Below are 25,412 nucleotides of genomic sequence, written 5' to 3' on the forward strand. Positions count from 1 at the left end.
AAGCTGACTAAGTTTCACTTGTCGTCTGTAAACTGTCTTGTTTTCTTGTGCTGCCTATTGTTTTTCTGTTCCGTTTTGCTTCGGTAAAAGGTGAGCCCACTTGTTCCCCTGTTTTCTTTGTTGCAGTAGACATTAGATAGAATATATGCCGCAATTTTAGAAGCATTCCTGATACGTAACCTTCTTAGGGACGACAGCATTTAAATATTCCATGATCTGTTGATACACGCGAGAGAACAGCAATTCGTTGAAACGTTTATTACAGTGTATTAATAATAAATTACCAAAACTAGACAACTAAAAATTTGTATATTGTTTCTTAATTAACTAGTAGCGCCAGCCAAACACACAGGAAATGAAAAACTTGTCTAATCCTTAGACCTCCGCCCAATTTCTAAACAAATTGCCTAACCGATATAATCTTTTTTCAGATTTAGATAACCATTTTAGAATTCCGGCCAACCACCCTTTCACGTCCACCAAAAATTAAGAATCTTAAATTGAAAAAAGATTTTGATTTGAATATGATAAATCAAGAGCACATACTGCACGCATGGTCAAACTGTAAAAAACAACCTTGCAAAAATTCCTCATCGCACCGCTAAGTTTTCGTCCTGCCACAACGAAAGAAGCAAAGCCACTGACATTCACAGAATAACTTGGACACTTATCTGATCCATCACAGGTAACGTCCTCCAATGACGTAACGACTCCAACGTCCATCCCACTGAGAGAAACCCTATAAAATGAGCATGGATTCTAAACTAGAACCATTCCAAAGTACCTCACCTATCATAGTTGCCTTGAGATGTTTCAATTTCAATAATTAATTTCCTTTCTCCGTCCATGTATATAAAGAAGATATAGGAACTCAGGTAGAATGTCTCACAGGTGAGGAATCGGTTGGAGAGCCCAACGCTTTTGACAATTAATTTGGAAACGCCTACAACCGTAAAAATGATTCAATTAGTCTAAATAATAAAATCAAACTCTGAAGTAGATTACATTAGTTTTAGGCTAAAACATTATCTGCAGAAAATAGATCCGGAAAATATTTTCTATTCCATCATTGTATGCTGCCTAAAGACGAGACCCTATTAATAACATTCAAAAAGAGAGAAAGGGGCCCCTCCTCTCTTTCTCTTTCTACTCTCTCTCATACCTCAGTTTCTTGTCTTCGTCGCTCGCCACCAGTCCAATTGATCTTCAGAGGTCTATTTGGCTTCTTCGTTGACGCCGAATTAACGATTTCGCTGCACAATTCAGTTTCCGCGAGAAAAGTTGTTCGCTGTGGCTAGAGTCACGGTAACGTAACTCACCGTAACTGTAACGAGGTAGCGCACGGTAACCTAGAGAGCTTAAAAGCGTTTTTCACGTACCTAACCCAACACTAACCCTAAACCTTACCGGTATCGGTGGCGGCCCCGCTCCGGGCTTAACCGCCCCAATGAGCATAGGTCGCAGAGGGGGGCTTCGCCCCCCTGGAACCACCATGCTACGGGCGGTTAAGCCACAGTCGCGGGTGATCGTATATCGCCGCTTAGGCACAGAGAAAAAAGAAGAAAAGAAAAAAAAAGAAAAAAAAAGATCACGCTTCGGGATTCGAACCAGCGACACGTCACGTGCCCGTTGTTCATGCATCCCCAGCGTCAGGCCAACCCACCTGCCCGTTGAGCTACCGCGAACCTTGCGTAGGAGTCGATATCACATGCTCTTAACTACATCATTACCGTGACTCCAAGCCGTGAGAGTTGAGTCACGGTACCGTGACTCTAGACACAGCGAAAATCGTTTCACGGAGAAAACAGGTCGACAACCAGGACGATCTGTGTCTTATTCGATCATAATCGAACGGGCTCAATCCAGAATATTCCGTGAAACACACAAAGAAAAGGTGAACCTTTACTGCGCGTGCGCACTGGTTGTCAGAGTAATGGCTTCGCTTCGTCAAAAACTTCGCAAAAACGACTTCTCCGACGACGACTCTCAAACCATCGCACCCGAGAAACGGCGTTCTCATGAATGCGCGTTGGTCGACGATCATCTTCATCTCTTCGGTGGCTTCGATGGATCAAAATTCTTTCCCCGCAATGAAATCTTTGTGATGAATGTTCGAAGAGCGAAAAAGAAGTGGATCCGTCGATTGACTCGTGGTCAAACGATTCCTCCACCTTGTGCGGGAGCACGATGTGTTGTCATCGACAAGATGATCTACTCATACGGGGGAATCACGGAAGAGGATCGTTTCCTGGGAATCGTTTATCGTCTCGATCCGAAGAAAATGGAATGGATCGAAGTAGCGACGCCTATCGGAGGAAAGAAACCGCACGAACGCTCATACTGCTGTTTGTGTGCGATTGGATCAAGAATGATCATGTTTGGGGGACAGAGCGAAAAGAAGATTCCTCGTGATCAACTCCAGTCTGGGGCAACTCAGGATGAATACGATTGGAGTAATGATATTTATGAATTTCAACTTGAAGAGGGAAATGAAAAAGGTGACTCGATTTAATATCAATTTGATAATAATTTGAAATATAAACTAGGAATGTGGTTGGATTTGGAATTAAGTGGAACACGACCAAAACCACTTGTTTTCGCTGCCATGGCAGCCGTTGACGAGCATCGAGCATTACTTCATGGAAGGGACGTGGAGAATGAATCTCACTCTATTTTATTAGATTTAAATCGCAAAGTAAACCTGTGTAGTTAAATAATAAATCTGTTTAGCAATATTTTTAGTTGTGGACAATCATTGATTTCAATGTGAAACCATCACCAAGACATGGCCATACAATTTGTCAATTACTGACAGAAGGATTAGAAGACGAATCATTTTGTCTTGTCGTTGGCGGTAAAATTGTCGACAAAACAAATTCTGACTATGTTTACATTCTGGATTGTGACAATTCCAAAGCATATGAGGTTGTTATAATTTTACTTTTATTGAATGTTTAATGATTATTTGTTAAGATGGACGTCGATCCGCAATTGGGAATAGTTATGATGCACACATGTCATTGTGTGCAGAACGAAGACAAGACTACAGACGTCATTGTCTCAGGTGGTGTTGAATTCGTCTCCTCTTGGCTGTCTTCGTTCCGGCCTATTCTTAGCGGTTTTCATCTTGGCAGTAACGTGCTGTAATTATTATAACCAACGTCTAAATAATGAATTTTTTAGACGTGAAGAACGAGCCGTACATGAAAATTAAACGAGAAATTCTCTCGTCGAGACGGGCGTCAGTTCGTGCAGCAACTTCATATCCGCGTCTTTCACTTCCAAGTGACAGAGAAGATATTGAAATGATGCAACGCGAGCTCGAGCATTTGCGACGAAGGTGCTCTGAATTGACCGAAGAAAAATCGTCTATCAGGTTATATATTATGTTGTATTCTATTGTAAAGTATAACGTAATTTTTTGTCTTTTAGGAATGAACTGGTCTCTGTGCAAAGTCTCCTGCAAAAGGAAATCACTCAGATTAGGTTAGTTAATTTTGTAAATATCGTTTATCTTTTAATTTCAATCATAACGGGAATTTTATTACTTTCAGAGAAGAACTGACCTCTTCTCATCGTCTTGTTGAGCGTAAAGACGGAGAAATTGCACATATCAGGTTATTGATGGAAAGTAATAAATTAATTTTGTTTCATCTTTTAATTATAGGCGAGAATTGGCGTCTGTTCAAAGAGAAGCATCTATTGCTCAACGTCGTCTTGAACAGGAAAAAGACCAACAGATTGCTTCAATTCGGTAGCCACGAAAAAATAGGCTTAGCCAATAGTTGATATATTTATTGGTTTTAGAGGGGAACTGGCCACTTCTCAACGGCTTGCACAGGATAAAGACGGAGTGATTGCTCGCATCAGGTCATTGAAAATAATTCCTAATAAATAAAATAATCAATTTATTAGGAAATAGTGATATTAATAATAGTCTCTCTAATGTTATGTACTGTAGAGGAGAATTGGACGTTTCTGTGACGCACTGGAGAACCCTTGAAGCATCTTGCAACGAAATGAGACGAACCCTGGACGATTTCACTGACGTGTTGAACATCAATCGCGATGATGTTCACGTGACTGACCAAAAACTGGGTTCCGGAGGATTTGCAAGTAAATTCTATTTAATTAAGAAATATTTCAGACCTCACCAATTGCATTCAGGCGTTTCAGTTGGCCGATGGCGCGGAGTGACAGTGGCCGTGAAAAAGATTCACGACCTCATCACGAATCGTCGAAACATGGCAATGTTCAAACAAGAAGTTCTCGTCTGCAGTCGACTTCATCATCCCAATATCATGACCGTTTGCGGAGCGGTGATGACCGAAAGAGTTCCTTTTCAAATGATCATGGAATTACTCGAGGGATCGGTTGGTGAAGTCATCACAGCCTCTCACGCTTCCGAGTCTTATTTGACTATTTACGAGCAGCTGTCTATTGCCATGGACATGACGTCAGGAATCGCATATCTTCATCAGAATCGTCCTCGTCCCTACATCCACGGAGACATTCGTCCTTCAAATGTCCTCGTTACAAAAGATATGAAAGTGAAAGTAGGTGACTTGGGAGCAGCTCATCTCATCGAGAGTTCTCTGTCCGCTGGCCCACTCAGTCCTCCTTATCTCGCTCCAGAAAGAGTGCCGCGTGCTGACGGCACTGCCGCTTCAAGCACGTTGAGCAGTGACGTCTATAGCGTGGGAGTGTCTCTTATTGAAATATTCACGGGTGAGGGTCCTGTACCAGAAGTGAGGCACACTCAATTGGCCTCTCTTGCTAATCGTCCTAACTTATTAATGCTCTGCTCTCGCTTGATTGATTGTAACCCGGCCAATCGACCCCTAGCCCAATCATGCTTCGAAACGCTTTTAGCTGAGTTTGTTCAGAATAAAAGTCGCTTGGCAGCGTTAGGGGGGATCGCCTCAAACCGAATGGTGAAGGGTGTGTTTGAAGGAGACGCTCACAAAGTCGTATTTCCAGGACTTTTCTATTAGTCTCAAATTTTTAATTGTTATTGTTGATTCTTTGGTGTTCGGTTTCGTGTTCGTAAGTTTCTGTATTTTTGATAAATTCTCTGCTTTTACGTTACGAAGACACACTATTTTCTCAGGTGCAGCGTTATTTTTGTAAATAAACCCTTTACTTTTTGCACAGGGTAAAGACGGAGTGATTGCTCAAATCAGGTCATTGAGAATAATGCTTCATAAATAAATTATTAAATGATGTTTTACCTCTTTACAAAATAAAAAGATAAATGTTTATTGATAACGTGAAGTGTTTTTAATTTAGAGAAGAACTGACGTCTTCCCAACGTCGTCTGCAGGTTAAAGAAAAAGAAATTATTCAAATAAGGTATTATCCGTTCTGTGAACCACTTGCTCCAAGGGAAGGTTATTCTGTTTTTATAGGAAAGAACTCGCTGGTTCTAGACTAGGAGGTGAAAAGAGATAGTGTAGTTTTTGGCTTCATCACATTCAGTTCTTGCAGATGCACTTCCAAAGGAAATCAACAAGTTCCTCATTCACGTCGACGTCGTGACACTAGTAGCGGCAAAATGGCAAAGGTTTGCTGTTTGTTTGGGACATCAAGGCAATGCCATACCGCAGTACAAAGAAAAGTCTGATGAGAATTTTATTCGGGCTATGATGATCATAGAGGATTGGGTAGCAAAACGCGGTCGAGAGGCAACGGCAAATGCTCTTACTGAAGCGTGTGAGGGAGTGTGGCATTCACAAAGATAACATTGAAGCTGCTTATAGAAAGAAGTCGAAGTCGTGAAATTTCTCCATAATTAATTTCTTGCCTTTGTTTTAAATTTTGTTTTTACTTTTTTGTACAGTGTATGATTTTTGCTTTTTTTGATTGCGCTTCTGTGTTTGCGATTGCGCAAATTGTCGTTGCTAGGCATGTGACTGTTTACAACATGGCGACGACAAGACGATCTCCGATCTTAACGCGGAGAAACACTAGCGGCTCAACGGCATCAAAATCACTGAGTTCGCCGAGACCACAACGCAAATACCTTCCAGGGGGATCGCCTCGCCAGTTACCGCCCGATCCTCGCCCTAAACAGACATCCAGCTACAAAAACGAGTCAATGAGAGCGCTAGCCGGCCGCCACGAGCTAGTAAAAGCAACTACGCAATTCAGGAACGACGCCAGTTCACGAAATTACAGCACAGGCACTCGCTACGATGACGTCCCTGCTTCCACACCAAGAATTCCTCTAGTGGGAGTGTCTAAAGCATTAGATGCGAGCCAGATTTATACAGGCTCTGATTATAGTCGCAGCTCTCTTCGACGATCAAATAGCATCGAATCGATTCCATCTCATGTGACTGTAACTCGTTCGCGTTCGAATTCGTCAAAAGACGATTTTCTACTGCGAGAAACGAAACTCACGTCATTATCAAGAGAAAAAATCGACTTGGGACGAGATCGTGGCAATACTCCAACGACGTTAGTGAGAGGCAGTGTTAGCTATTAATTAATATGTATACTTTAAGTTCTTACGTGTTTTTTTGAAATCAGAGAAGAACTGACGTCTTCTCATCGTCTGGTACAGCATGAAGACGGAGAAATAGCTCAGATCAGGTTATTTATTGAAAGTAGTAAATTTATTTAGTGACGTACATATTTTTTATTCAGGAATGAACTGGGCTCTGCCCAGCGTCTTCTGAAAGGTAAAAACGAAGAAATCACTGAAATGAGGTTAGAATAAATATTGTGAATGTAGTCAATCGTTATGTTGCCTTCGTTTTGTGTAATGTAATTTTTATCGTGATTTTTGTGATTATAGAGAAGAACTGGCCTCTTTTCATCGTCTTGTTGAGCGAAAAGACGGAGAAATTACTCTGATCAGGTTATTTATTTAAAGTAATTTAAATTTGATGTCAGCTTCTAATTATAGGCAAGAATTGGCGTCCGTTCAAAGAGAAGCATCATTAGCTCAACATCGTTTTGAACAGCAAATTTTTCGAAAAGACCAACAGATTTCATCCATTAGGTTTTTAAAGAAACCTTATTAAATATATTTACCATAATAAATATGATAAATATTATAGTACTCTTACCACATATTATTGTCTTTAGAGAGGAACTGACGTTAGTGCAACGTTACAGTGTCACTTAAATCTGAGCGTGATTTTTTGTAACTTCAGAGGAGAAGTGACCTCTTCTCATCGTCTTGTTCAGCAGAAAGACGACGAAATGGCACAAATCAGGTTATTCAATAAATGTATTTGGTGTCAGCTTTTAAATAATAGGCAAGAATTGGCTTCTGTTCAAAGTGAAGCGTATATAGCTCAACGTCGTCTTGAACAGCAAAAAGACGAACAGATTTCTTCTATTTGGTTTTGAAGAGATTTATGATTTAGACGGTTATTGACATATTTATTGGGTCTACCATAGGCAAGAACTGGCCTCTTCTCAACGCCTTGCACAGCGTAAGGATGAAGACATAGTTCATATCAGGTGATTGAAATAATAATGTAAATAGTTAATACATAGCGATGTTTCTTAATTTTATATTTTTCAGGGAGGAACTCTTCACATCTCAACGCCTTGTCGAACAAAAAAATGAAGAAATTGCAGTTTTTTTGATGCGCTATGAATCCCTAGAGGCGTCCCGTGACGAGATAAAAGGAAACCTCGACGCATTCACTGACGTGCTAAACATCAATTCCGATGAAGTCCATCTCTCAGATAAAAGTCTTGGCTCGGGATCATTTGCAGGTAGACACACTACAGATTATGATTCATATTTAAAACTAATATCGCTTAAATAACTCAATCAGGCGTTTCTGTTGGGCGTTGGCGCGAAATGCGAGTCGCCGTCAAAAAAATTCACGAGCTCATCATAAGTCAACGCAACGAAGCAATGTTCAAACGAGAAGTTGTCGTATGCAGTCGTCTCCACCATCCCAATATCATGGTCGTATGTGGAGCGGTCATGACCGAAGGAGCACCCCTTCAAATCGTCATGGAATTACTCGAGGGATCGGTGAGCGAAGTCATCGACGCCGCTCACGCTTCCAGGTCCTATCTGACCATTTACGAGCAGCTGTCTATTGCCATGGATATGACGTCAGGAATCGCATATCTTCATCAGATTCGTCCTCGACCCTACGTCCACGGTGACATCCGCCCGTCGAATGTTCTCGTAACACGAGACATGAAGGTGAAAATAGGTGATTTAGGAGCGGCGCACATTATCGAGAGTTCTCTGTCCGCTGGTCCAATGAGCCCTCCTTATCTCGCTCCAGAAAGAGCGCCGCTGTCTGGCGGCACTGCCACTTCGAGCACGTTGAGTAGCGACGTTTACAGCATGGGCGTTTCATTACTTGAAATATTCACGGGTGTGGGTCCTATTCCAGAAGAGAGGCACACTCAGTTGGGTCTTCTCGCTAATCGTTCCAATTTATTCGTACTCTGCAGTCGTTTAATAAGTCGCGATCCCGCTAAACGATTGTCAGCACAAACGTGTTTTGAAACGCTCAAAATTTATTTTGGTCAACATGAAAAGCATTTGTCTGAACTTGAACTTGTAACAGCGAAACGGTTGGTTAATGGGGTGTTTGAGAAAGACACTCACAAAGTCATTCTCCTCAATATTTCCTTGAACTAACGTTCAGTTTTCATTTTAAAGTTCGCCGTTTTGTGTAACGTGGAAAGATACTCTTCAAAACGTGCACAATATTTTTTTTAAATATGTCAAAGAATTTGCCTGTTTTTTTGTGCTGCCTTTCCCTTCTATATCATTTGTTCTTTGTTTATATTTGGTAGTATTTTCGATTTTATATTAGTGCTACTGGTTTGCCTTGCTTTTTAATTTCATCTTGATTATACTGTATAGAGAAACGACAACTGTTTAATGCCTCAATGTACAAAGATATAACTACTCTTAATTAATTGTAAGAGGTATGGGAACGACCTTGTTGTAACTGCTCATACAATGCATGAATACACTAAGTTGCATTTTTTGCTTTGTTTTATTCATTCATAAGTCATTTGCTTTCTTTCCTTAACTTAATTATCGGGACAACTTACTGCGTCTGAGATATTACTCCTTTACATATGATCCCCGACTGCCCGCATGTCTGGGTAGGGTAAACGAGTACCCTATCCGGACATACGGGCCACTGAAGTTTTGAGACACGCGAGAGAACAGCATTTTGTTCCAACCTTCGTTAATCAAATAACCAAAGTTATACAACAAAATTCATAAACTTTTACTAAAAAATTTTCACCAGCTAACACAAATAAATTACCTTCGGTATCTTCCGGTTATTGCGTCCCCCAATGACTAAGAGAAAATTTCTAATTAAAATAATGAATTAACTTTGATTACGAAGAGTCCTTGCCTTGAGATGTTTTCATTCCAAATCCCAAGTATATGAAGATTCACGAAGAAACTCAAGTAGGGATGCGTCACACAGGTGAGAAATGGCTTTCACGGTCTGACAGCGAGACGCTTGTGAGGAGAGAATTGAAAACGCGCACGGCAGTGAGATTGATTCAATTAGTCTAAATAATAAAATAAATTCAAACTATGAAGTAGATTATGATACCATGAGATCTGAAGAAAATAGCTCTGAAAACTTTTCTTTTCCATCATTGTATGCCGCCCAAAGACGAGACCCTAAAAATAACTTACACAAACCGAAAAAGAGAGAAAGGGGCCCCACCTCTCTTTCTCTCTGTCTACTCTCTCATACCTCAGATTCTTGTCTTCGTCGCTCGCCACCGTTCGTAAATTGTCCAATTGATCTTTAGATGGTGTAATTGGCTTCTTCGTTTACGCCGAATTAACGATTTCGCTGCAAACTTCTGTTTCCACGAGAAAATTTGCTTCACCGAGAAAACAGGTCGGCAACTAGGACTCATTTGATGATGTAATCGAACGGGCTCAATCCAGAACATTCCGTGAAACACACAAAGAAAAGATGAACCTTTACTGCGCATGCGCACTGGTTGTCAGAGTAATGGCGTGGCTTCGTCAAATACTTCGCAAAAACGACTCCTCCGACGGCGACTCTCAAACCATCGCACCCGAGAAACGGCGTTTTCATGAATGCGCGTTGGTCGACGATCATCTTCATCTCTTCGGTGGCCTCCATGGATCAAAATACTTTCCCCGCAATGAAATCTTTGTGATGAATGTTCGAAGAGCGGAAAAGAAGTGGATCCGTCGATTGACTCGAGGTCGAACGATTCCTCCACCTTGTAGGGGAGCACGATGTGTTGTCATCGAAAAGATGATCTTCTCATACGGGGGAAGAACAAAAGAGCGTCGTCGCCTGGGAATCGTTTATCGTCTCGATCCGAAGAAAATGGAATGGATCGAAGTAGCGACGCCTATCGGAGGAAAGAAACCGCACGAACGCTCACACTGCTGTTTGTGTGCGATTGGATCAAGAATGATCATGTTTGGGGGAGAGAGCGAAAAGAAGATTCCTCGTGATCAACTCCAGTCTGGGGCAACTCAGGATGAAGACAACTGGACTAATGATATTTATGAATTTCGACTTGAAGAGGGAAATGAAAAAGGTGACTCAATTTAATATCAATTTGATACTAATTTGAAATATGAACTAGGAATGTGGTTGGATTTGGAATTAAGTGGAACACGACCAAAACCACTTGTTGTCGCTGCCATGGCAATCATTGATGAGCATCGAGCATTACTTCATGGAAGGGACGTGGAGGAAGAATCTCACTCTATTTTAATTGATTTAAATCGCAAAGTAAAGCTGCGTTGTAAATTAAATAATAAATCTGTTTAGCAATATTTTTAGTTGTGGACAATCATTGATTTCAATGTGAAACCTTCAACAAGACGCGACCATACAATTTGTCAATTAGTGACAGAAGGATTAGAAGACGAATCAATTTGTCTTCTCGTTGGTGGTCACATGATCTACAGAACAAATTCAGACTATGTTTACGTTCTGGATTGTGACAATTCCAAAGCATATCCGGTTGTTATAATTTTACTTTTATTGAATTTCTAATGATTATTTGTAAAGATGGACGTCGATCCACAATTGGGAAAAGTTATGGAGCACACATGTCATTGTGTGCAGAACGAAGACAAGACTACTGACGTCATTGTCTCTGGTGGTTTTGACTCCACCTCATTTTCGTACCGGCCTATTCTTAGCTGTTTTCATCTTGGTAACGTGCTCTATTTATTATTATCAACGTCTAAATAATGAATTTTTCAGACGTGAAGAAGGAGCCGTACATGAAAATTAAACGAGATATTCTCTCGTCGAGACGGGGGGCGTCAGTTCGTGCAGCCACTTCATCTCCGCGTCTTTCACTTCCAAGTGAGAGAGAAAATATTGAAATGATGCAACGCGAGCTCGAGCATTTGCGACGAATATGCTCTGAATTGACCGAAGAAAAATCGTCTATTAGGTTATATATTATGTTGTATACTACTGTAAAGCATAATGTAATTTTTTTGTTTTTTCGAAATGAACTGGTCTCTACCCAAAGTCTCCTGCAAAAAGAAATCATTCAAATTAGGTTAGTTAATTTTGTAAATATTGTATATCTTTGTTTTCACTGAATAATTTCAATCTGAACGCGAGTTATTTTGCTTTTAGAGAAGAACTGATCTCTTCTCATCGTCTTATTGAGCGCAAAGACGGAGAAATTACACAGATCAAGTTATTTATTTGAAAGGAATAAATAAATTTGGTGACATTTTTAATTATAGGCAAGAATTAGCGTCTGTTAAAGGAGAAGCATCTAATGCTCAGCGTCGTTACAGGTTTTTAAAAATGATACTCTCGTAACTAATAATGTTCTGCTTTGTAGGGAGGAACTGACGTCAGTGCAACGCCAACGTAGTGTTGCATTGACACGCTGCGAGACCCTTGAAGCATCTCGTGACGAGATGAAGCGACGCCTCGACGAGTTCACTGACGTGTTGAACCTTAGTCCAGACGAAGTTCACCTGTCAAGCCAAAACCTCGGGTCAGGATCTTTTGCAGGTGAATGTCATAAAAAGGTATTTATTTAAATTTAATATTGCGTATATCACAAAGGCGTTTCCGTGGGCCAATGGCGCGGAATGAGAGTGGCCGTGAAGAAAATTCACGAGCTCATTACAAGTCAACGCAACGTGGCAATGTTTCGACGAGAAGTCCTCGTATGCAGTCGACTCCATCATCCCAATATAATGGTCGTATGTGGAGCGGTCATAACCGAAGGATCTCCTCTCCAAATCGTCATGGAATTACTCGAAGGATCCGTCAGTGAAGTCATCGACGCCGCCCACGCATCCAGATCCTATTTGACCAATTACGAGCAGCTGTCTATTGCCATGGATATGACGTCAGGTATATCGTATCTTCATCAGATTCGTCCTCGACCCTACGTCCACGGCGACATTCGCCCGTCAAATGTTCTCGTCACGAGAGATATGAAGGTAAAAGTGGGTGACTTGGGAGCGGCTCATATTATCGAGAGTTCTCTGTCCGCTGGTCCAATGAGCCCTCCTTATCTCGCTCCAGAAAGGTTTTCTGAGTCTGGCAGTCCTGCCACTTCGAGCACGTTGAATAGTGACGTGTACAGCGTGGGCGTGTCATTACTTGAGATCTTTACGGGTGTGGGTCCTATTCCAGAGGAGAGGCAGACTCAGCTTGATGCTCTTGCTAGTCGTCCTGATTTATTCATGCTTTGCTCTCGCTTGATTGGTCGTAATCCCGCCAATCGAATGTCAGCACAAAGGTGCTTTGACACGCTAAAAGTTAATTTTGTCGAACATGAAAGGGGTTTAACAGATGAAAACATTCTCACAGCAAAGCGAATAGTTAGTGGTGTTTTTGAGGGAGACACTCATAAGGTCATCCTCCAAAAAATATCCCTCGATTGAACGTTTATCTGTGCTTTGATGTTTCCCCTGCATTTCTCTAGGCTTTTATATTTGTAGTTTTTCTACTTGTTTTGCGAAAACAATTTTCAATTTAACTTTATTTTGTATTTCTCTTTTTATGATTGCTCTTTCTTAACAGAAATTGATTTTGTTTATCATCATATTTGACCGCCAAAGTGCGTTTTACGTGTGTCTTTAACGTTATTATTTTTAGAATTTTTATTTTCCTTTTTTTAGTTTCCTATAGTAGCCTAGACCCGAGAGAAATTACTGGCACTGGGAAAATACGTGTCTGCCTTTTGTTGGAAGCCCGTATGTCTGGGTAGTGTAATTACGTAAACAGCTTTTCCAGAAAAAAAAGCGTTTACCTTATCCGGACATTCGGGCCAACCAAGTATTAAAGATACGTTTTAAAATATTCCACGATCTTTTGATACACGCGAGAGAACAGCAATTCGTTGAAACGTTTATTATTTAATAATAAATTACCAAAACTAGACACATTTGTAAATTGCTTTTTAAATAACATGTAGCGCCAGCCAAACACACAGAAAATGAAAATATTTTCTAATCGTTAGACCTCAGCCCAATTTCTAAACAAATTGCCTAACCAATATAAATCTTTTTTTCAGATTTAGCTAACCATTGTAGAATTCCGCCCAACCACCCTTTCTTCAATTCAAAAAAGAGTTTGATTTGAATATGATAAATCAAGAGCACATACTCTGCACGCATGGTAAAAATATAAAAAACAACCTAGCAAAAATTCCTCATCGCACCGCTAAGTCTTCGTCCTGCCACAACAAAAGAAGCAAAGCCACTGATATTCACAGAATAACTTGGGCACTTATCTGATCCATCACAGGTAACGCCCTCCAATGACGTAACGACTCCAACGTCCATCCCACTTAGAGAAATCCTATAAAATGAGCAGGGATTCTAAACTAGAACCATTCCAAAGTACCTCACCTATCATAGTCCTTGCCTTCAGATGCTTTAATTTAAATCATTAATTTCCCTTCTCCGTCCATGTATATAAAAAAAGATAGGAACTCGGGAGGAATCGGTTGGACAGCCCAACGCTTTTGACGATTAAATTTCGAAACCGTAAAGTGATTCAATTAGTCTAAATAATAAAATCAAACTCTGAAGTAGATTACATTAGTTTTAGGCAACCATATTATCTGCAGAAAATAGATCCAGGAAATATTTTCTATTCCATCTTTGTATGCGGCCAAAAGGCGAGACCCTAATAATAACGTTCACAAACCGAAAAAGAGAGAAAGGGGCCCCTCCTCTCTTTCTCTCTGTCTACTCTCTCTCTCATACCTCAGTCTCTTGTCTTCGTGGCTCGCCACCATTCGTAAGTTGTCCAATTGATCTTTAGCGGTCTATTTGGCTTCTTCGTCGACGCCGAAATAACGATTTCGCTGCACAATTCAGCAAAGATTGCTGAATTCAGTTTCCTCGAGAAAAATTGCTTCACCGAGAAAACAGGTCGGCAAGCGTGACGATTTGTGTCTCATTTGACGATGCAATCGAACGGGCTCAATCCAGAACATTCCGTGAAACACACAAAGAAAAGATGAACCTCTACTGCGCGTGCGCATGGTTGTCAGAGTAATGGCTTCGCTACGTCGAATACTTCGCAAAAACGACTCCCCTGATAAAGACTCTCAAGCCATCTCACCTGAGAAACGGTGTTTTCATGAATGCGCGTTGGTCGACGATCATCTTCATCTCTTCGGTGGCTTCCATGGATCAAAATACTTTCCCCGCTATGAAATCTTTGTGACGAATGTTCGAAGAGCGGAAAAGAAGTGGATCCGTCGATTGACTGGAGGTCGAACGATTCCTCCACCTTGTCAGGGAGCACGATGTGTTGTCATCGACAAAATGATCTACTCATACGGGGGAAGAACAAAAGAGCGTCGTTGCCTGGGAATCGTTTATCGTCTCGATCCGAAGAAAATGGAATGGATGGAAGTAGCGACGCCTATCGGAGGAAAGAAACCGCACGAACGCTCATCATGCTGTTTGTGTGCAATTGCATCAAGAATGATCATGTTTGGGGGAAGGAGCGAAGAGAAGATTCCTCGTGATCAACTTCAGTCTGGGGCAACTCAGGATAAGTACAACTGGAGTAATGATATTTATGAATTTCGACTTGAAGAGGGAAATGAAAAAGGTGACTTGATTTAATATCAATTTGATACCAATTTGAAATATGAACTAGGAATGTGGTTGGATTTGGAATTAAGTGGAACACGACCAAAACCACTTGTTGTCGCTGCCATGGCAACCATTGACGAGCATCGAGCATTACTTCATGGAAGGGACGTGGAGAATGAATCTCACTCTATTTTAATTGATTTAAATCGCAAAGTAAACCTGCGTAGTTAAATAATTAATCTGTTTAGCAATATTTTTAGTTGTGGACAGTCATTGATTTCAATGTGAAACCATCAGCAAGACGGGGCCATGCCATTTGTGAATTAGTGACAGAAGGATTAGAAGACGAATCAATTTGTCTTCTCCTTGGTGGTCAAATCTTCGACGAAACAAATTCAGACTATGTTTACGTTCTGGATTGTGACAATTCCAAAGCATATCCGGTTGTTATAATTTTACTTTAATTGATTTTTAATGCTTATTTGTACAGATGGACGTCGATTCACAATTGGGAAAAGTTATGTGGCACACATGTCATTGTGTGCAGAACGAAGACAAGACTAATGACGTCATTGTCTCTGGTGGTAATGACTCCACCTCTTGGCCGTATTCGTTCCGGCCTATTCTTAGCGGTTTTCATCTTGGTAACATGCTGTATTTATTATTATCAACGTCTAAATAAGGAATTTTTCAGACGTGAAAAACGAGCTGTACATGAAAATTAAACGAGATATTCTCTCGTCAAGACGGGGGGCGTCAGTTCGTGCAGCAACTTCATCTCCGCGTCTTTCACTTCCAAGTGAGAGAGAAGATATTGAAATGATGCAACGCGAGCTCGAGCATTTGCGACGAAGGTGCTCTGAATTGACCAAAGAAAAATCGTCTATAAGGTTATATATTATGTTGTGGAATATTTTTAAGTATAACGTGAATTTTTTTGTTTTTCAGAGAAGAACTGACCTCTTCTCATCGCCTTGTTGAGCGCAAAGACGGAGAATTGGCTCAGATCAGGTTATTTATGGAATGTAATAAATAAATTTTGTTTCATTTTTAATTATAGGCGAGAATTAGCGTCTGTTCAAGAGGAAAAAGACGAGCAGATTTCTTCCATTCAGTAGCCCCACAAAAAAATGGCTTCTGCCAATAATAGTGTATATATTCATTGTTTTAGACAGCAATTGGCCGCGTCTCAACGGCTTGGACAGGATAAAGACGGTGTCATTACTCGCATAAGGTCATTGAAAATGATTTCTAATAATCAAAATAATAAATAGTGAATATCTTTTTGATTTTTTCATTTTTTTAGGGATCAACTAACAACAGTGCAACGTAACCATAATGTTGCATTGACACGCTGCCAAACTCTGGAGGCATCTCGTAATGAAATGAAACGACGCCTTGAAGAATTCACTGACGTGTTGAACATCCGCGAAGATGAAGTACACCTGACTGATCAAAAAGTAGGATTCGGAGGATTTGCAAGTAAGAAATGAAATGCATAATATCTCGGTTAATATTATGTATTCACACTCAGGCGTTTTTGTGAGCCGTTGGCGCGGAATGACGGTTGCAGTCAAAGAAATCCACGAGCTCATCACGAATCAACGCAACATGGCATTATTCAAACAAGAAGTCCTCGTCTGCAGTCGACTTCATCATCCCAATATCCTGACCGTTTGCGGAGCGGTGATGGCCGAAGGAATTCCTCTCCAAATGGTCATGGAATTACTCGAGGGATCAGTGAGCGAAGTCATCGACGCAGCTCACACTACCGGCTCTTACCTGACCATTTACGAGCAATTGTCTATTGCCATTGATATGACGTCAGGTATTTCATATCTTCATCAGATTCGTCCGCGTCCCTACGTGCACGGTGACGTCCGCCCGTCTAATATCCTCGTCACAAGAGATATGAAAGTGAAAGTGGGCGACTTGGGAACGGCTCATCTGATTGAGAGTTCTCTGTCGGCTGGCCCTGTCAGTCAGCAATATCTCGCTCCGGAAAGATCACCGCGTTCTGACGGCACTGCCGCTTCTAGCTCGTTGCCTAGCGACGTGTACAGCGTTGGCGTTTCTTTGATAGAGATTTTCACCGGGGTGGGTCCCATTCCTGAAGTGAGGCAGACTCAATTGGATGCTCTCGCTAATCGTCCTAATCTTTTAATGCTTTGCTCTCGTTTGATTGACGATGACCCTAACAATCGACCCTCAGCACAAGAATGCTTTGATGCGCTGAAGAGTGAGTTTAGTGACAGTCAAAGTCGTTTGTCAGCGCTTGGGCTGTTTCCAACGCTACGACTGGTGAAGGGAGTTTTTGGAAGAGACAGTCACAAAGTCGTACTATCAAGTGTTTTTTATTAACTTCAATTTCTGCTGTGTTTTTCGGGCTTTGCTGCTTGTTTTTATCTCTTATTTTTGACACGTCTTTTTCGATATTTTGAATGTTTGCATGTTCTCTAAAAATTCATATCCAATTTTTTTTTTGAAAAATTTTAAGCTGATAGGTTGATCGAGGCTTTGCGTCAGTTTGAAAATCTTCCTTTTCGAGCAATTAGTTGAATTAAAATAGTAGAGGATCAAAGACAGTGTATAGGAAGTTACATACATTTTGTTTGCGATCGCGCATTATTGTTGCTAGGCACGTGACTGTTTACAACATGGCGACGAACAGACGATCTCCGATCTTACAGCGGAGAAATACTAGCGGCTCAACGGCATCGAAATCACTAAGTTCGTCTAGACCACAACGCAAATTACCTTCCAGGGGGATCGCATCGCCAGTTACCGCCCGATCCTCGACCTAAACAGACATCCAGCTACAAAAACGAGTCAATGAAAGCGCTAGCCGGCCGCCACGAGCGAGTAAAAGCGATTAAGCGTTTCAGGAACGACGCCAGTGCTCATAATGACAGCACAGGCACTCGCTTCGATTACGTCCCTGCTTCCACACCAAGAATTCTGTCGAAGAGATTAGATGCAAGCCAGATTTATACAGGCTCTGATTATAGTCGCAGCTCTCTTCGACGATCGAATAGCATCGAATCAATTCCATCTCATGCGCAAAGACGTAGAAAATGCACAGATCAGGTTATTTGTTGAAATTAATAAATACATTTTGTTTCAGCTTTTAATTATGGGCAAGAATTGGCGTCTGTTCATAGAGAAGCATCTTTGGCTCAGCGTCGCCTTGAGCAGAAAATTTGCCATAAAGACGAACAAATTTCTTCCATCAGGTTCCAAAGAAAATGCATAACATAACTTTAAAAATTAATCTGCTTTGTAGGGAGGAACTGACGTCGGTGCAACGCCAACGTAGTGTTGCATTGACACACTGCGAAACCCTTGAAGCATCTCGTGACGAGATGAAGCGACGCCTCGACGAGTTCACTGACGTGTTCAACATTAGTCCAGACGATGTTCACCTGTCAAGCAAAAACCTCGGTTCAGGATCTTTTGCAGGTGAATGTCATAAATAGGTATTTATTAAAATTGAATATTGCGTATATGACTAAGGCGTTTCCGTGGGGCCAATGGCGCGGAATGAAAGTCGCCGTGAAGAAAATTCACGACCTCATTACAAGTCAACGCAACGTGGAAATGTTTCGACGAGAAGTCCTCGTATGCAGTCGACTCCATCATCCCAATATAATGATCGTATGTGGAGCGGTCATAACCGAAGGATCTCCTCTCCAAATCGTCATGGAATTACTCGAAGGATCCGTCAGTGAAGTCATCGACGCCGCCCACGCATCCGGATCCTATTTGACCAATTACGAGCAGCTGTCTATTGCCATGGATATGACGTCAGGTATATCGTATCTTCATCAGATTCGTCCTCGACCCTACGTCCACGGCGACATTCGCCCTTCAAATGTTCTCGTCACGAGAGATATGAAGGTAAAAGTGGGTGACTTGGGAGCGGCTCATATTATCGAGAGTTCTCTGTCCGCTGGTCCAATGAGCCCTCCTTATCTCGCTCCAGAAAGGTTTTCTGAGTCTGGCAGTCCTGCCACTTCGAGCACGTTGAATAGTGACGTGTACAGCGTTGGCGTGTCATTACTTGAGATCTTCACGGGTGTGGGTCCTATTCCAGAGGAGAGGCAGACTCAGCTTGATGCTCTTGCTAGTCGTCCTGATTTATTCATGCTTTGCTCTCGCTTGATTGGTCGTAATCCCGCCAATCGAATGTCAGCACAAAGGTGCTTTGACACGCTAAAAGTTAATTTTGTCGAACATGAAAGGGGTTTAACAGCTGAAAACATTCTCACAGCAAAGAGAATAGTTAGTGGTGTTTTTGAGGGAGACACTCGTAAGGTCATCCTCCCAAAAATATCTATCGATTGAACGTTTATGTGTACTTCGATGTTTCCCCTGCATTTCTCTAGGCTTTTATATTTGTAGTTTTGCTACTTGTTTTGTGAAAACAATTTTCAATTTAACTTTATTTTATATTTCTCTGTTTATGACTACTTTTTCTTAGCAGAAATTGATTTTGTTTATCATCTTTATTTACCGTTAAAGTGAGTTTTACGTATGTCTTAAACGTTATTATTTTTAGAAGTTTTCATTTTGCTTTTTTTAGTTTCCTAAATATATTGGTTACCTTATTGCATAGTTATCTTTACCCGAGAGAAATTACTGCCTGTTTGCCTTTTGTTGGAAGCCCGTATGTCTGGGTAGGGTAATTACGTAAACAGCTTTTCCAGAAAAAAAAACAGAAAAAGCGTTTGCCTTACCCGGACATAAGGGCCACCCAAGTATTAAAACACGTTTCAAGATATTCTATGATCTGTTGATACACGCGAGATAATAGCAATTTGTTGAATGTTTATTAATTAATAATAATTTACAAAACTAGAAAACTAATAATTTGTAAATTGCTTCTTAATTAACATGCAGTGCCAGCCAAACACACAAAAAATGAAAATATTGTCTAATCCTTAGACCTCAGCCCAATTTCTAAACAAATTGCCTAACCGATATAAATCTTTTTCATATTTAGTTAATTAACCATTGTAGAATTCCGCCCAACCACCCTTTCTTCAATTCAAAAAAAAAGATTTTAATTTGAATATGATAAATCAAGAGCACATACTGCACGCAGGGTGAAAATGTAAAAAACGACCTGGCAAAAATTCCTTATCGCACCGCTAAGTCTTCGTCCTGCCACAACAAAAGAAGCAAAGCCACTGACATTCACAGAATAAATTGGGCACTTATCTGATCCATCACAGGTAACATTTCTCCAATGACGTAACGACTCCAACGTCCATCCCTCTTAGAGAAACCCTATAAAATGAGCAGGGATTCTAAACTAGAACCATTCCAAAGTACCTCACCTATCATAGTCCTTGCCTTCAGATGCTTTAATTTAAATCATTAATTTCCCTTCTCCGTCCATGTATATAAAAAAAGATAGGAACTCGGGAGGAATCGGTTGGACAGCCCAACGCTTTTGACGATTAAATTTGGAAACCGTAAAGTGATTCAATTAGTCTAAATAATAAAATCAAACTATGAAGTAGATTACATTAGTTTTAGGCAACCACATTATCTGCAGATAATAGATCCAGAAAATATTTTCTATTCCATCTTTGTATGTCGCCTAAAGACGAGACCCTAATAATAACTTTCACAAACCGAAAAAGAGAGAAAGGGGACCCTCCTCTCTTTCTCTCTGTCTACTCTCTCTCATACCTCAGGTTCTTGTCGTCGTCGCTCACCACCATTCATAAGTTGTTCAATGGATCTTTTTCGGTCTATTCGGCTTCTTCGTCGACGCCGAATCGACGATTTCGCTGCACAATTCTGTTTCCACGAGAAAAATTGCTTCACCGAGAAAACAGGTCGACAACCAGGTGTCTCATTTCATGATGTAATCAAACGGGCTCAATCCAGAACATTCCGTGAAACACACAAAGAAAAGATGAACCTTTACTGCGCGTGCGCACTGGTTGTCAGAGTAATCCGTTTGTCTACAATGACGTCACAAGCATGTGACCGCCGCCATTTTAAGTCCAATTCGATAAGGCAGAAATGAGCTCTCCTGCCTCGAATCTTTAGTTTCGCTTCTTCGACAGTAGCTAGAAATCTTCTGTAGACGTAGCCAGACTAGGTTATCGAGCGCTTAAAGCGCAACTTAGCTCTTAGGAGGCTAAACGAAGGTGGGCGTTCCTCTAATTCTGGCGTAAATAGCCCTTTCTCACCCAAAACAGAAGCTATCGTTTTTCGCTTCCAGTAGTGTTTTGACGTAATCAATTCGCCACGTTTTCGCTTGAGAAGCGAAAAAGTATTTTTAGCTTATTGATTTCTCTGAAAAAATAACAAAAAACGTGATTTTGGCCTAATTTTAAGCGGAGGATTTGTTTATAAAAATAACAACTAGCTCAGAAGAGATTTAGAGACTCTTTCTAAGAACGCTCGGACTTCATTGCGTGGGCGAGGTGACAAAGTGTCCCGTATTGTAGACAGACGGATGGCGTGGCTTCGTCAAATACTTCGCAAAAACGACTCCTCCGACGGCGACTCTCAAACCATCGCACCCGAGAAACGGGTTTCTCATGAATGCGCGTTGGTCGACGATCATCTTCATCTCTTCGGTGGCTTCGATGGATCAAACTTTGTTCCGCGCAATGAAATCTTTGTGACGAATGTTCGAAGAGCGGAAAAGAAGTGGATCCGTCGATTGACTCGAGGTCGAACGATTCCTCCACCTTGTGATGGAGCACGATGTGTTGTCATCCAAAAGATGATCTACTCATACGGGGGAAGAACAGACAAGCGTCGTTTCCTGGGAATCGTTTATTGTCTTGATCCGAAGAAAATGAAGTGGATCGAAGTAGCGACGCCTATCGGAGGAAAGAAACCGCACGAACGCTCATTGTGCTGTTTGTGTTCCATTGGATCAAGAATGATCATGTTTGGGGGAGGGAGCGAAAAGAAGATTCCTCTTGATCAACTCCAGTCTGGGGCAACTCAGGATAAATGCGGCTGGAGTAATGATATTTATGAATTTCGACTTGAAGAGGGAAATGAAAAAGGTGAATCGATTTAATGTCAATTTGATAATAATTTGAAATATAAACTAGGAATGTGGTTGGATTTGGAATTAGGTGGAACACGACCAAAACCACTTGTTGCCGCTGCCATGGCAACCATTGACGAGCATCGAGCATTACTTCATGGAAGGGACGTGGAGGAAGAATCTCACTCTATTTTAATTGATTTAAATCGCAAGGTAAACCTGCGTAGTTAAATAATAGTTATGTTTAGCAATATTTTTAGTTGTGGACAATCATTGAGTTCAATGTGAAACCATCACCGAGACACCGCCATGCAATTTGTCAATTAGTGACAGAAGACGAATCAATTTGTCTTCTCGTTGGTGGTCGAATGGTCGACGAAACAAATTCAGACTATGTTTACGTTCTGGATTGTGACAATTCCAAAGCATATCAGGTTGTTATAATTTTACTTTTATTTAATTTTTACTGATTATTTTTAAAGATGGACGTCGATCAACAATTGGGAAAAGTTACGTGGCACACATGTCATTGTGTGCAGAACGAAGACAAGACTATAGACGTCATTGTCTGTGGTGGTGTCAATTGGGATTGGACGTTCAGGCCTATTTTAAGTTGCTTTTGTCTTGGTAAATAAATTTTAATTGACTTGTGGACCTTTAACGGATTATGTTTTGCAGACGTGAAGAACGAGCCGTACATGAAAATTAAACGAGAAATTCTCTCGTCGAGACGGGCGTCAGTTCGTGCAGCAACTTCATCTCCGCGTCTTTCACTTCCAAGTGACAGAGAAGGTGTTGAAATGATGCAACGCGAGCTCGAGCATTTGCGACGAAGGTGCTCTGAATTGACCGAAGAAAAATCGTCTATCAGGTTATATATTATGTTGTATACTATTGTAAAAGTTAATGTTTTCATTTTTTGGTTTTTAGAAAGGAACTAGCGTCTGCCCAAAGTTGTTTCCAAGGAGAAATCACTCAAATAAGGTGAATTTTTTTGTAGATGTTGTTAATTTTGGTTTTCACTTTAAATTATATATGTCATTTTAATCCTAACAAGACCTTTTGTGATTTTAGAGAAGAACTGACCTCTTCCCATCGTCTTGTTGAGCTTAAAGACGGAGAAATGGCACAGATCAGGTTATTTATTGAAAATAATAAATGATGAAATAGTATTTATTTTTTTTAAATTTAGAAATGAACTGGCCTCTGCCGAACGTCAAATCGCTCAAATGAGGTTACCTAATTGATATATTAATTATTAATGATTTTTAAACTTCTCTATGAAAATAATTCTTAACGTCAATTTTTTTGGTTTTAGAGAAGAACTGACCTCTTCCCATCGTCTTGTTGAGCGTAAAGAGGGACAATTGGCTCAGATCAGGTTATTCATTCAAATTAATAAATAAATTTGGTGTCATCTTTTAATTATAGGCGAGATTTGGCGTCTGTTCAAAGAGAAGCATCCTTTGCTCAACGTCGTCTTGAACAGGAAAAAGACCAACAGATTGCTTCAATTCGGTAGCCACGAAAAAAATAGGCTGATCCAATAGTTGATATATTTCTTGTTTTTTAGAGGGGAACTGGCCACTTCTCAACGGCTTGCACAGGGTAAAGACGGAGTGATTGCTCGCATCAGGTCATTGAAAATAATTCCTAATCAATAAAACAATCAATTTATTACGAAATCGGGATATTAATAATATTCTCTCTAATGTTATTGTACTGTAGAGGAGAATTAGACGTTTCGGTGACGCACTGCAGAACCCTTGAAGCATCTTGCAACGAAATGAGACGAACCCTGGACGATTTCACTGACGTCTTGAACATCAATGGCGATGATGTTCACGTGACTGACCAAAAACTGGGTTCCGGAGGATTTGCAAGTAAATTCTATTTAATTAATTAAGAAATATTTCAGACCTCACCAATTGCATTCAGGCGTGTCAGTTGGCCAATGGCGCGGAGTGACAGTGGCCGTGAAAAAGATTCACGACCTCATCACGAATCGTCGAAACATGGCAATGTTCAAACAGGAAGTTCTCGTCTGCAGTCGACTTCATCATCCTAATATCATGACCGTTTGCGGAGCGGTGATGACCGAAAGAGTTCCTTTTCAAATGATCATGGAATTACTCGAGGGATCAGTTGGTGAAGTCATCACAGCTGCTCACGCATCCGAGTCTTATTTGACTATTTACGAGCAGCTGTCTATTGCCATGGACATGACGTCAGGAATCGCATATCTTCTTCAGAATCGTCCTCGTCCCTACATCCACGGAGACATTCGTCCTTCGAATGTCCTCGTTACAAAAGATATGAAAGTGAAAGTAGGTGACTTGGGAGCAGCTCATCTCATCGAGAGTTCTCTGTCCGCTGGCCCACTCAGTCCTCCTTATCTCGCTCCAGAAAGAGCGCCGCGTGCTGACGGCACAGCCGCTTCGAGCACGTTGAGCAGTGACGTCTATAGCGTGGGAGTGTCCCTTATTGAAATATTCACGGGTGAGGGTCCTGTACCAGAAGTGAGGAACACTCAATTGGCCTCTCTTGCTAATCGTCCTAACTTATTAATGCTCTGCTCTCGCTTGATTGATTGTAACCCGGCCAATCGACCCTTAGCCCAATCATGCTTCGAAACGCTTTTAGCTGAATTTGTTGAGAATAAAAGTCGCTTGGTAGCGTTAGGGGGGATCGCCTCAAACCGAATGGTGAAGGGTGTGTTTGAAGGAGACACTCACAAAGTCGTATTTCCAGGTCTTTTCTATTAGCCTCATATTTTTCATAGTTATTGTTCATGCTTTTCGTGTTTGTAAGTTTCTGTATATTTGATAAATTCTCTGCTTTTATGTTACGAAGACACTCTATTTTCTCAGGTTTAGCATTATTTTTTGTAAATAAATCGTTTCCTTTTCGTATTGTTTAAAAATTAAATTCTGCACATTATTTTTAGGCAACGATATATGTATAATGATAGCTCCAGAAAATGTCTGCCGTTCTTCCTCTGCGTCATCGTATGCCGCTTGAAGAGCATCCCCAATATAATGCGTTCATTAAACAAAGGATAGGGAAAGGGGGCCCCCTTTTCCTTCTCTCTACTCACTCACACGTCAGATTCTTGTCGTCGTCGCTCGCCATCATTCTTTGTTCACTTATCGTATTTTAGATAGCCTTTTCGTCGACGCAGGATTGACGACGTCGCTTCAAAATCGGTTTCTTCGCGAAGAAACGTGAATTTCTTCTCGTTTTCGATTCCCAGAGAGAACATGTCGACGATCGACAACCGCAGTCTTATTGAAGGATGCATAAAGTGGAGATAAAGTGAAGAAGTCTCGA

The 25,412-nt window shown here is 41.0% G+C and overlaps 6 protein-coding genes and 4 long non-coding RNA genes across 21 annotated transcripts; 6 read left to right on the plus strand and 4 right to left on the minus strand.

Annotated features, from left to right (window-relative positions):
• Window positions 1–270: 270 nt before the first annotated feature.
• Window positions 271–1,532, minus strand: LOC136195226 (uncharacterized). Its single transcript, XR_010671839.1, has 7 exons — window positions 1,408–1,532; window positions 1,163–1,357; window positions 1,006–1,080; window positions 790–943; window positions 547–739; window positions 443–494; window positions 271–394 (listed from the first exon to the last, which is right to left on the minus strand). It is a non-coding gene; the product is annotated as an uncharacterized lncRNA (long non-coding RNA).
• Window positions 1,533–1,711: 179 nt separating this feature from the next.
• On the plus strand, window positions 1,712–5,151 carry LOC136195209 (uncharacterized). Of its 2 annotated transcripts, XM_065984499.1 has the most exons (11): window positions 1,712–2,498; window positions 2,547–2,695; window positions 2,743–2,925; window positions 2,974–3,133; window positions 3,184–3,376; window positions 3,433–3,486; window positions 3,555–3,617; window positions 3,668–3,754; window positions 3,808–3,870; window positions 3,962–4,116; window positions 4,168–5,151. In XM_065984499.1, exons 1-11 carry the CDS (start codon window positions 1,934–1,936, stop codon window positions 4,992–4,994), a joined length of 2,499 nt encoding a protein of 832 aa, XP_065840571.1. In that variant the 5' UTR covers window positions 1,712–1,933; the 3' UTR covers window positions 4,995–5,151. The 2 variants fall into 2 exon arrangements, with proteins under 2 accessions (XP_065840571.1, XP_065840572.1); XM_065984500.1 differs by lacking the exon at window positions 3,433–3,486 and having other exon boundaries at window positions 1,713–2,498.
• Window positions 5,152–5,926: 775 nt separating this feature from the next.
• Window positions 5,927–8,981, plus strand: LOC136195213 (probable serine/threonine-protein kinase DDB_G0271682). 6 transcript variants are annotated; one of them, XM_065984507.1, is made up of 12 exons: window positions 5,927–6,127; window positions 6,178–6,229; window positions 6,286–6,459; window positions 6,532–6,594; window positions 6,649–6,711; window positions 6,800–6,862; window positions 6,911–7,006; window positions 7,093–7,104; window positions 7,161–7,352; window positions 7,411–7,473; window positions 7,538–7,734; window positions 7,797–8,981. In XM_065984507.1, exons 2-12 carry the CDS (start codon window positions 6,195–6,197, stop codon window positions 8,624–8,626), a joined length of 1,788 nt encoding a protein of 595 aa, XP_065840579.1. In that variant the 5' UTR covers window positions 5,927–6,127; window positions 6,178–6,194; the 3' UTR covers window positions 8,627–8,981. The 6 variants fall into 6 exon arrangements, with proteins under 6 accessions (XP_065840579.1, XP_065840577.1, XP_065840578.1 ...); XM_065984505.1 differs by having other exon boundaries at window positions 5,927–6,459; window positions 7,161–7,223; window positions 7,290–7,352; XM_065984506.1 differs by having other exon boundaries at window positions 5,927–6,229.
• A 194-nt stretch (window positions 8,982–9,175) lies between these two features.
• Window positions 9,176–9,938, minus strand: LOC136195227 (uncharacterized). Its single transcript, XR_010671840.1, has 4 exons — window positions 9,717–9,938; window positions 9,570–9,640; window positions 9,363–9,525; window positions 9,176–9,304 (listed from the first exon to the last, which is right to left on the minus strand). It is a non-coding gene; the product is annotated as an uncharacterized lncRNA (long non-coding RNA).
• A 32-nt stretch (window positions 9,939–9,970) lies between these two features.
• LOC136195211 (uncharacterized) lies at window positions 9,971–13,134 on the plus strand. Of its 2 annotated transcripts, XM_065984502.1 has the most exons (10): window positions 9,971–10,548; window positions 10,597–10,745; window positions 10,797–10,979; window positions 11,028–11,175; window positions 11,226–11,421; window positions 11,503–11,532; window positions 11,613–11,675; window positions 11,726–11,779; window positions 11,827–12,002; window positions 12,057–13,134. In XM_065984502.1, the coding sequence occupies exons 1-10, from the start codon at window positions 9,984–9,986 to the stop codon at window positions 12,884–12,886; spliced, it is 2,394 nt and encodes a 797-aa protein (XP_065840574.1). In that variant the 5' UTR covers window positions 9,971–9,983; the 3' UTR covers window positions 12,887–13,134. The 2 variants fall into 2 exon arrangements, with proteins under 2 accessions (XP_065840574.1, XP_065840573.1); XM_065984501.1 differs by having other exon boundaries at window positions 11,226–11,532.
• Window positions 13,135–13,422: 288 nt separating this feature from the next.
• Window positions 13,423–14,458, minus strand: LOC136195231 (uncharacterized). 3 transcript variants are annotated; one of them, XR_010671844.1, is made up of 4 exons: window positions 14,373–14,458; window positions 14,216–14,316; window positions 14,063–14,135; window positions 13,423–14,012 (listed from the first exon to the last, which is right to left on the minus strand). It is a non-coding gene; the product is annotated as an uncharacterized lncRNA (long non-coding RNA). The 3 variants fall into 3 exon arrangements; XR_010671845.1 differs by having other exon boundaries at window positions 13,423–13,805; window positions 13,856–14,012; window positions 14,216–14,445; XR_010671843.1 differs by having other exon boundaries at window positions 14,216–14,445.
• A 20-nt stretch (window positions 14,459–14,478) lies between these two features.
• LOC136195212 (uncharacterized) lies at window positions 14,479–17,572 on the plus strand. Its single transcript, XM_065984503.1, has 10 exons — window positions 14,479–15,074; window positions 15,123–15,271; window positions 15,319–15,501; window positions 15,549–15,702; window positions 15,753–15,948; window positions 16,007–16,069; window positions 16,119–16,172; window positions 16,230–16,292; window positions 16,365–16,540; window positions 16,593–17,572. The coding sequence occupies exons 1-10, from the start codon at window positions 14,495–14,497 to the stop codon at window positions 17,417–17,419; spliced, it is 2,445 nt and encodes an 814-aa protein (XP_065840575.1). The 5' UTR covers window positions 14,479–14,494; the 3' UTR covers window positions 17,420–17,572.
• A 168-nt stretch (window positions 17,573–17,740) lies between these two features.
• Window positions 17,741–19,564, plus strand: LOC136195219 (uncharacterized). Its single transcript, XM_065984523.1, has 4 exons — window positions 17,741–18,125; window positions 18,183–18,291; window positions 18,342–18,517; window positions 18,572–19,564. The coding sequence occupies exons 3-4, from the start codon at window positions 18,473–18,475 to the stop codon at window positions 19,400–19,402; spliced, it is 876 nt and encodes a 291-aa protein (XP_065840595.1). The 5' UTR covers window positions 17,741–18,125; window positions 18,183–18,291; window positions 18,342–18,472; the 3' UTR covers window positions 19,403–19,564.
• Window positions 19,565–19,943: 379 nt separating this feature from the next.
• LOC136195232 (uncharacterized) lies at window positions 19,944–21,022 on the minus strand. Its single transcript, XR_010671846.1, has 3 exons — window positions 20,756–21,022; window positions 20,608–20,663; window positions 19,944–20,554 (listed from the first exon to the last, which is right to left on the minus strand). It is a non-coding gene; the product is annotated as an uncharacterized lncRNA (long non-coding RNA).
• A 473-nt stretch (window positions 21,023–21,495) lies between these two features.
• LOC136195208 (uncharacterized) lies at window positions 21,496–25,006 on the plus strand. Of its 3 annotated transcripts, XM_065984496.1 has the most exons (13): window positions 21,496–22,098; window positions 22,147–22,295; window positions 22,343–22,516; window positions 22,565–22,709; window positions 22,761–22,953; window positions 23,013–23,066; window positions 23,157–23,219; window positions 23,275–23,316; window positions 23,401–23,463; window positions 23,514–23,600; window positions 23,656–23,718; window positions 23,811–23,965; window positions 24,021–25,005. In XM_065984496.1, exons 1-13 carry the CDS (start codon window positions 21,534–21,536, stop codon window positions 24,845–24,847), a joined length of 2,580 nt encoding a protein of 859 aa, XP_065840568.1. In that variant the 5' UTR covers window positions 21,496–21,533; the 3' UTR covers window positions 24,848–25,005. The 3 variants fall into 3 exon arrangements, with proteins under 3 accessions (XP_065840568.1, XP_065840569.1, XP_065840570.1); XM_065984497.1 differs by lacking the exon at window positions 23,013–23,066 and having other exon boundaries at window positions 24,021–25,006; XM_065984498.1 differs by lacking the exons at window positions 23,013–23,066; window positions 23,157–23,219 and having other exon boundaries at window positions 24,021–25,006.
• Window positions 25,007–25,412: the final 406 nt, after the last annotated feature.

The sequence above is a fragment of the Oscarella lobularis genome, chromosome 14, assembly GCF_947507565.1.
Source record: "Oscarella lobularis chromosome 14, ooOscLobu1.1, whole genome shotgun sequence".
NCBI lineage: Eukaryota > Metazoa > Porifera > Homoscleromorpha > Homosclerophorida > Oscarellidae > Oscarella > Oscarella lobularis.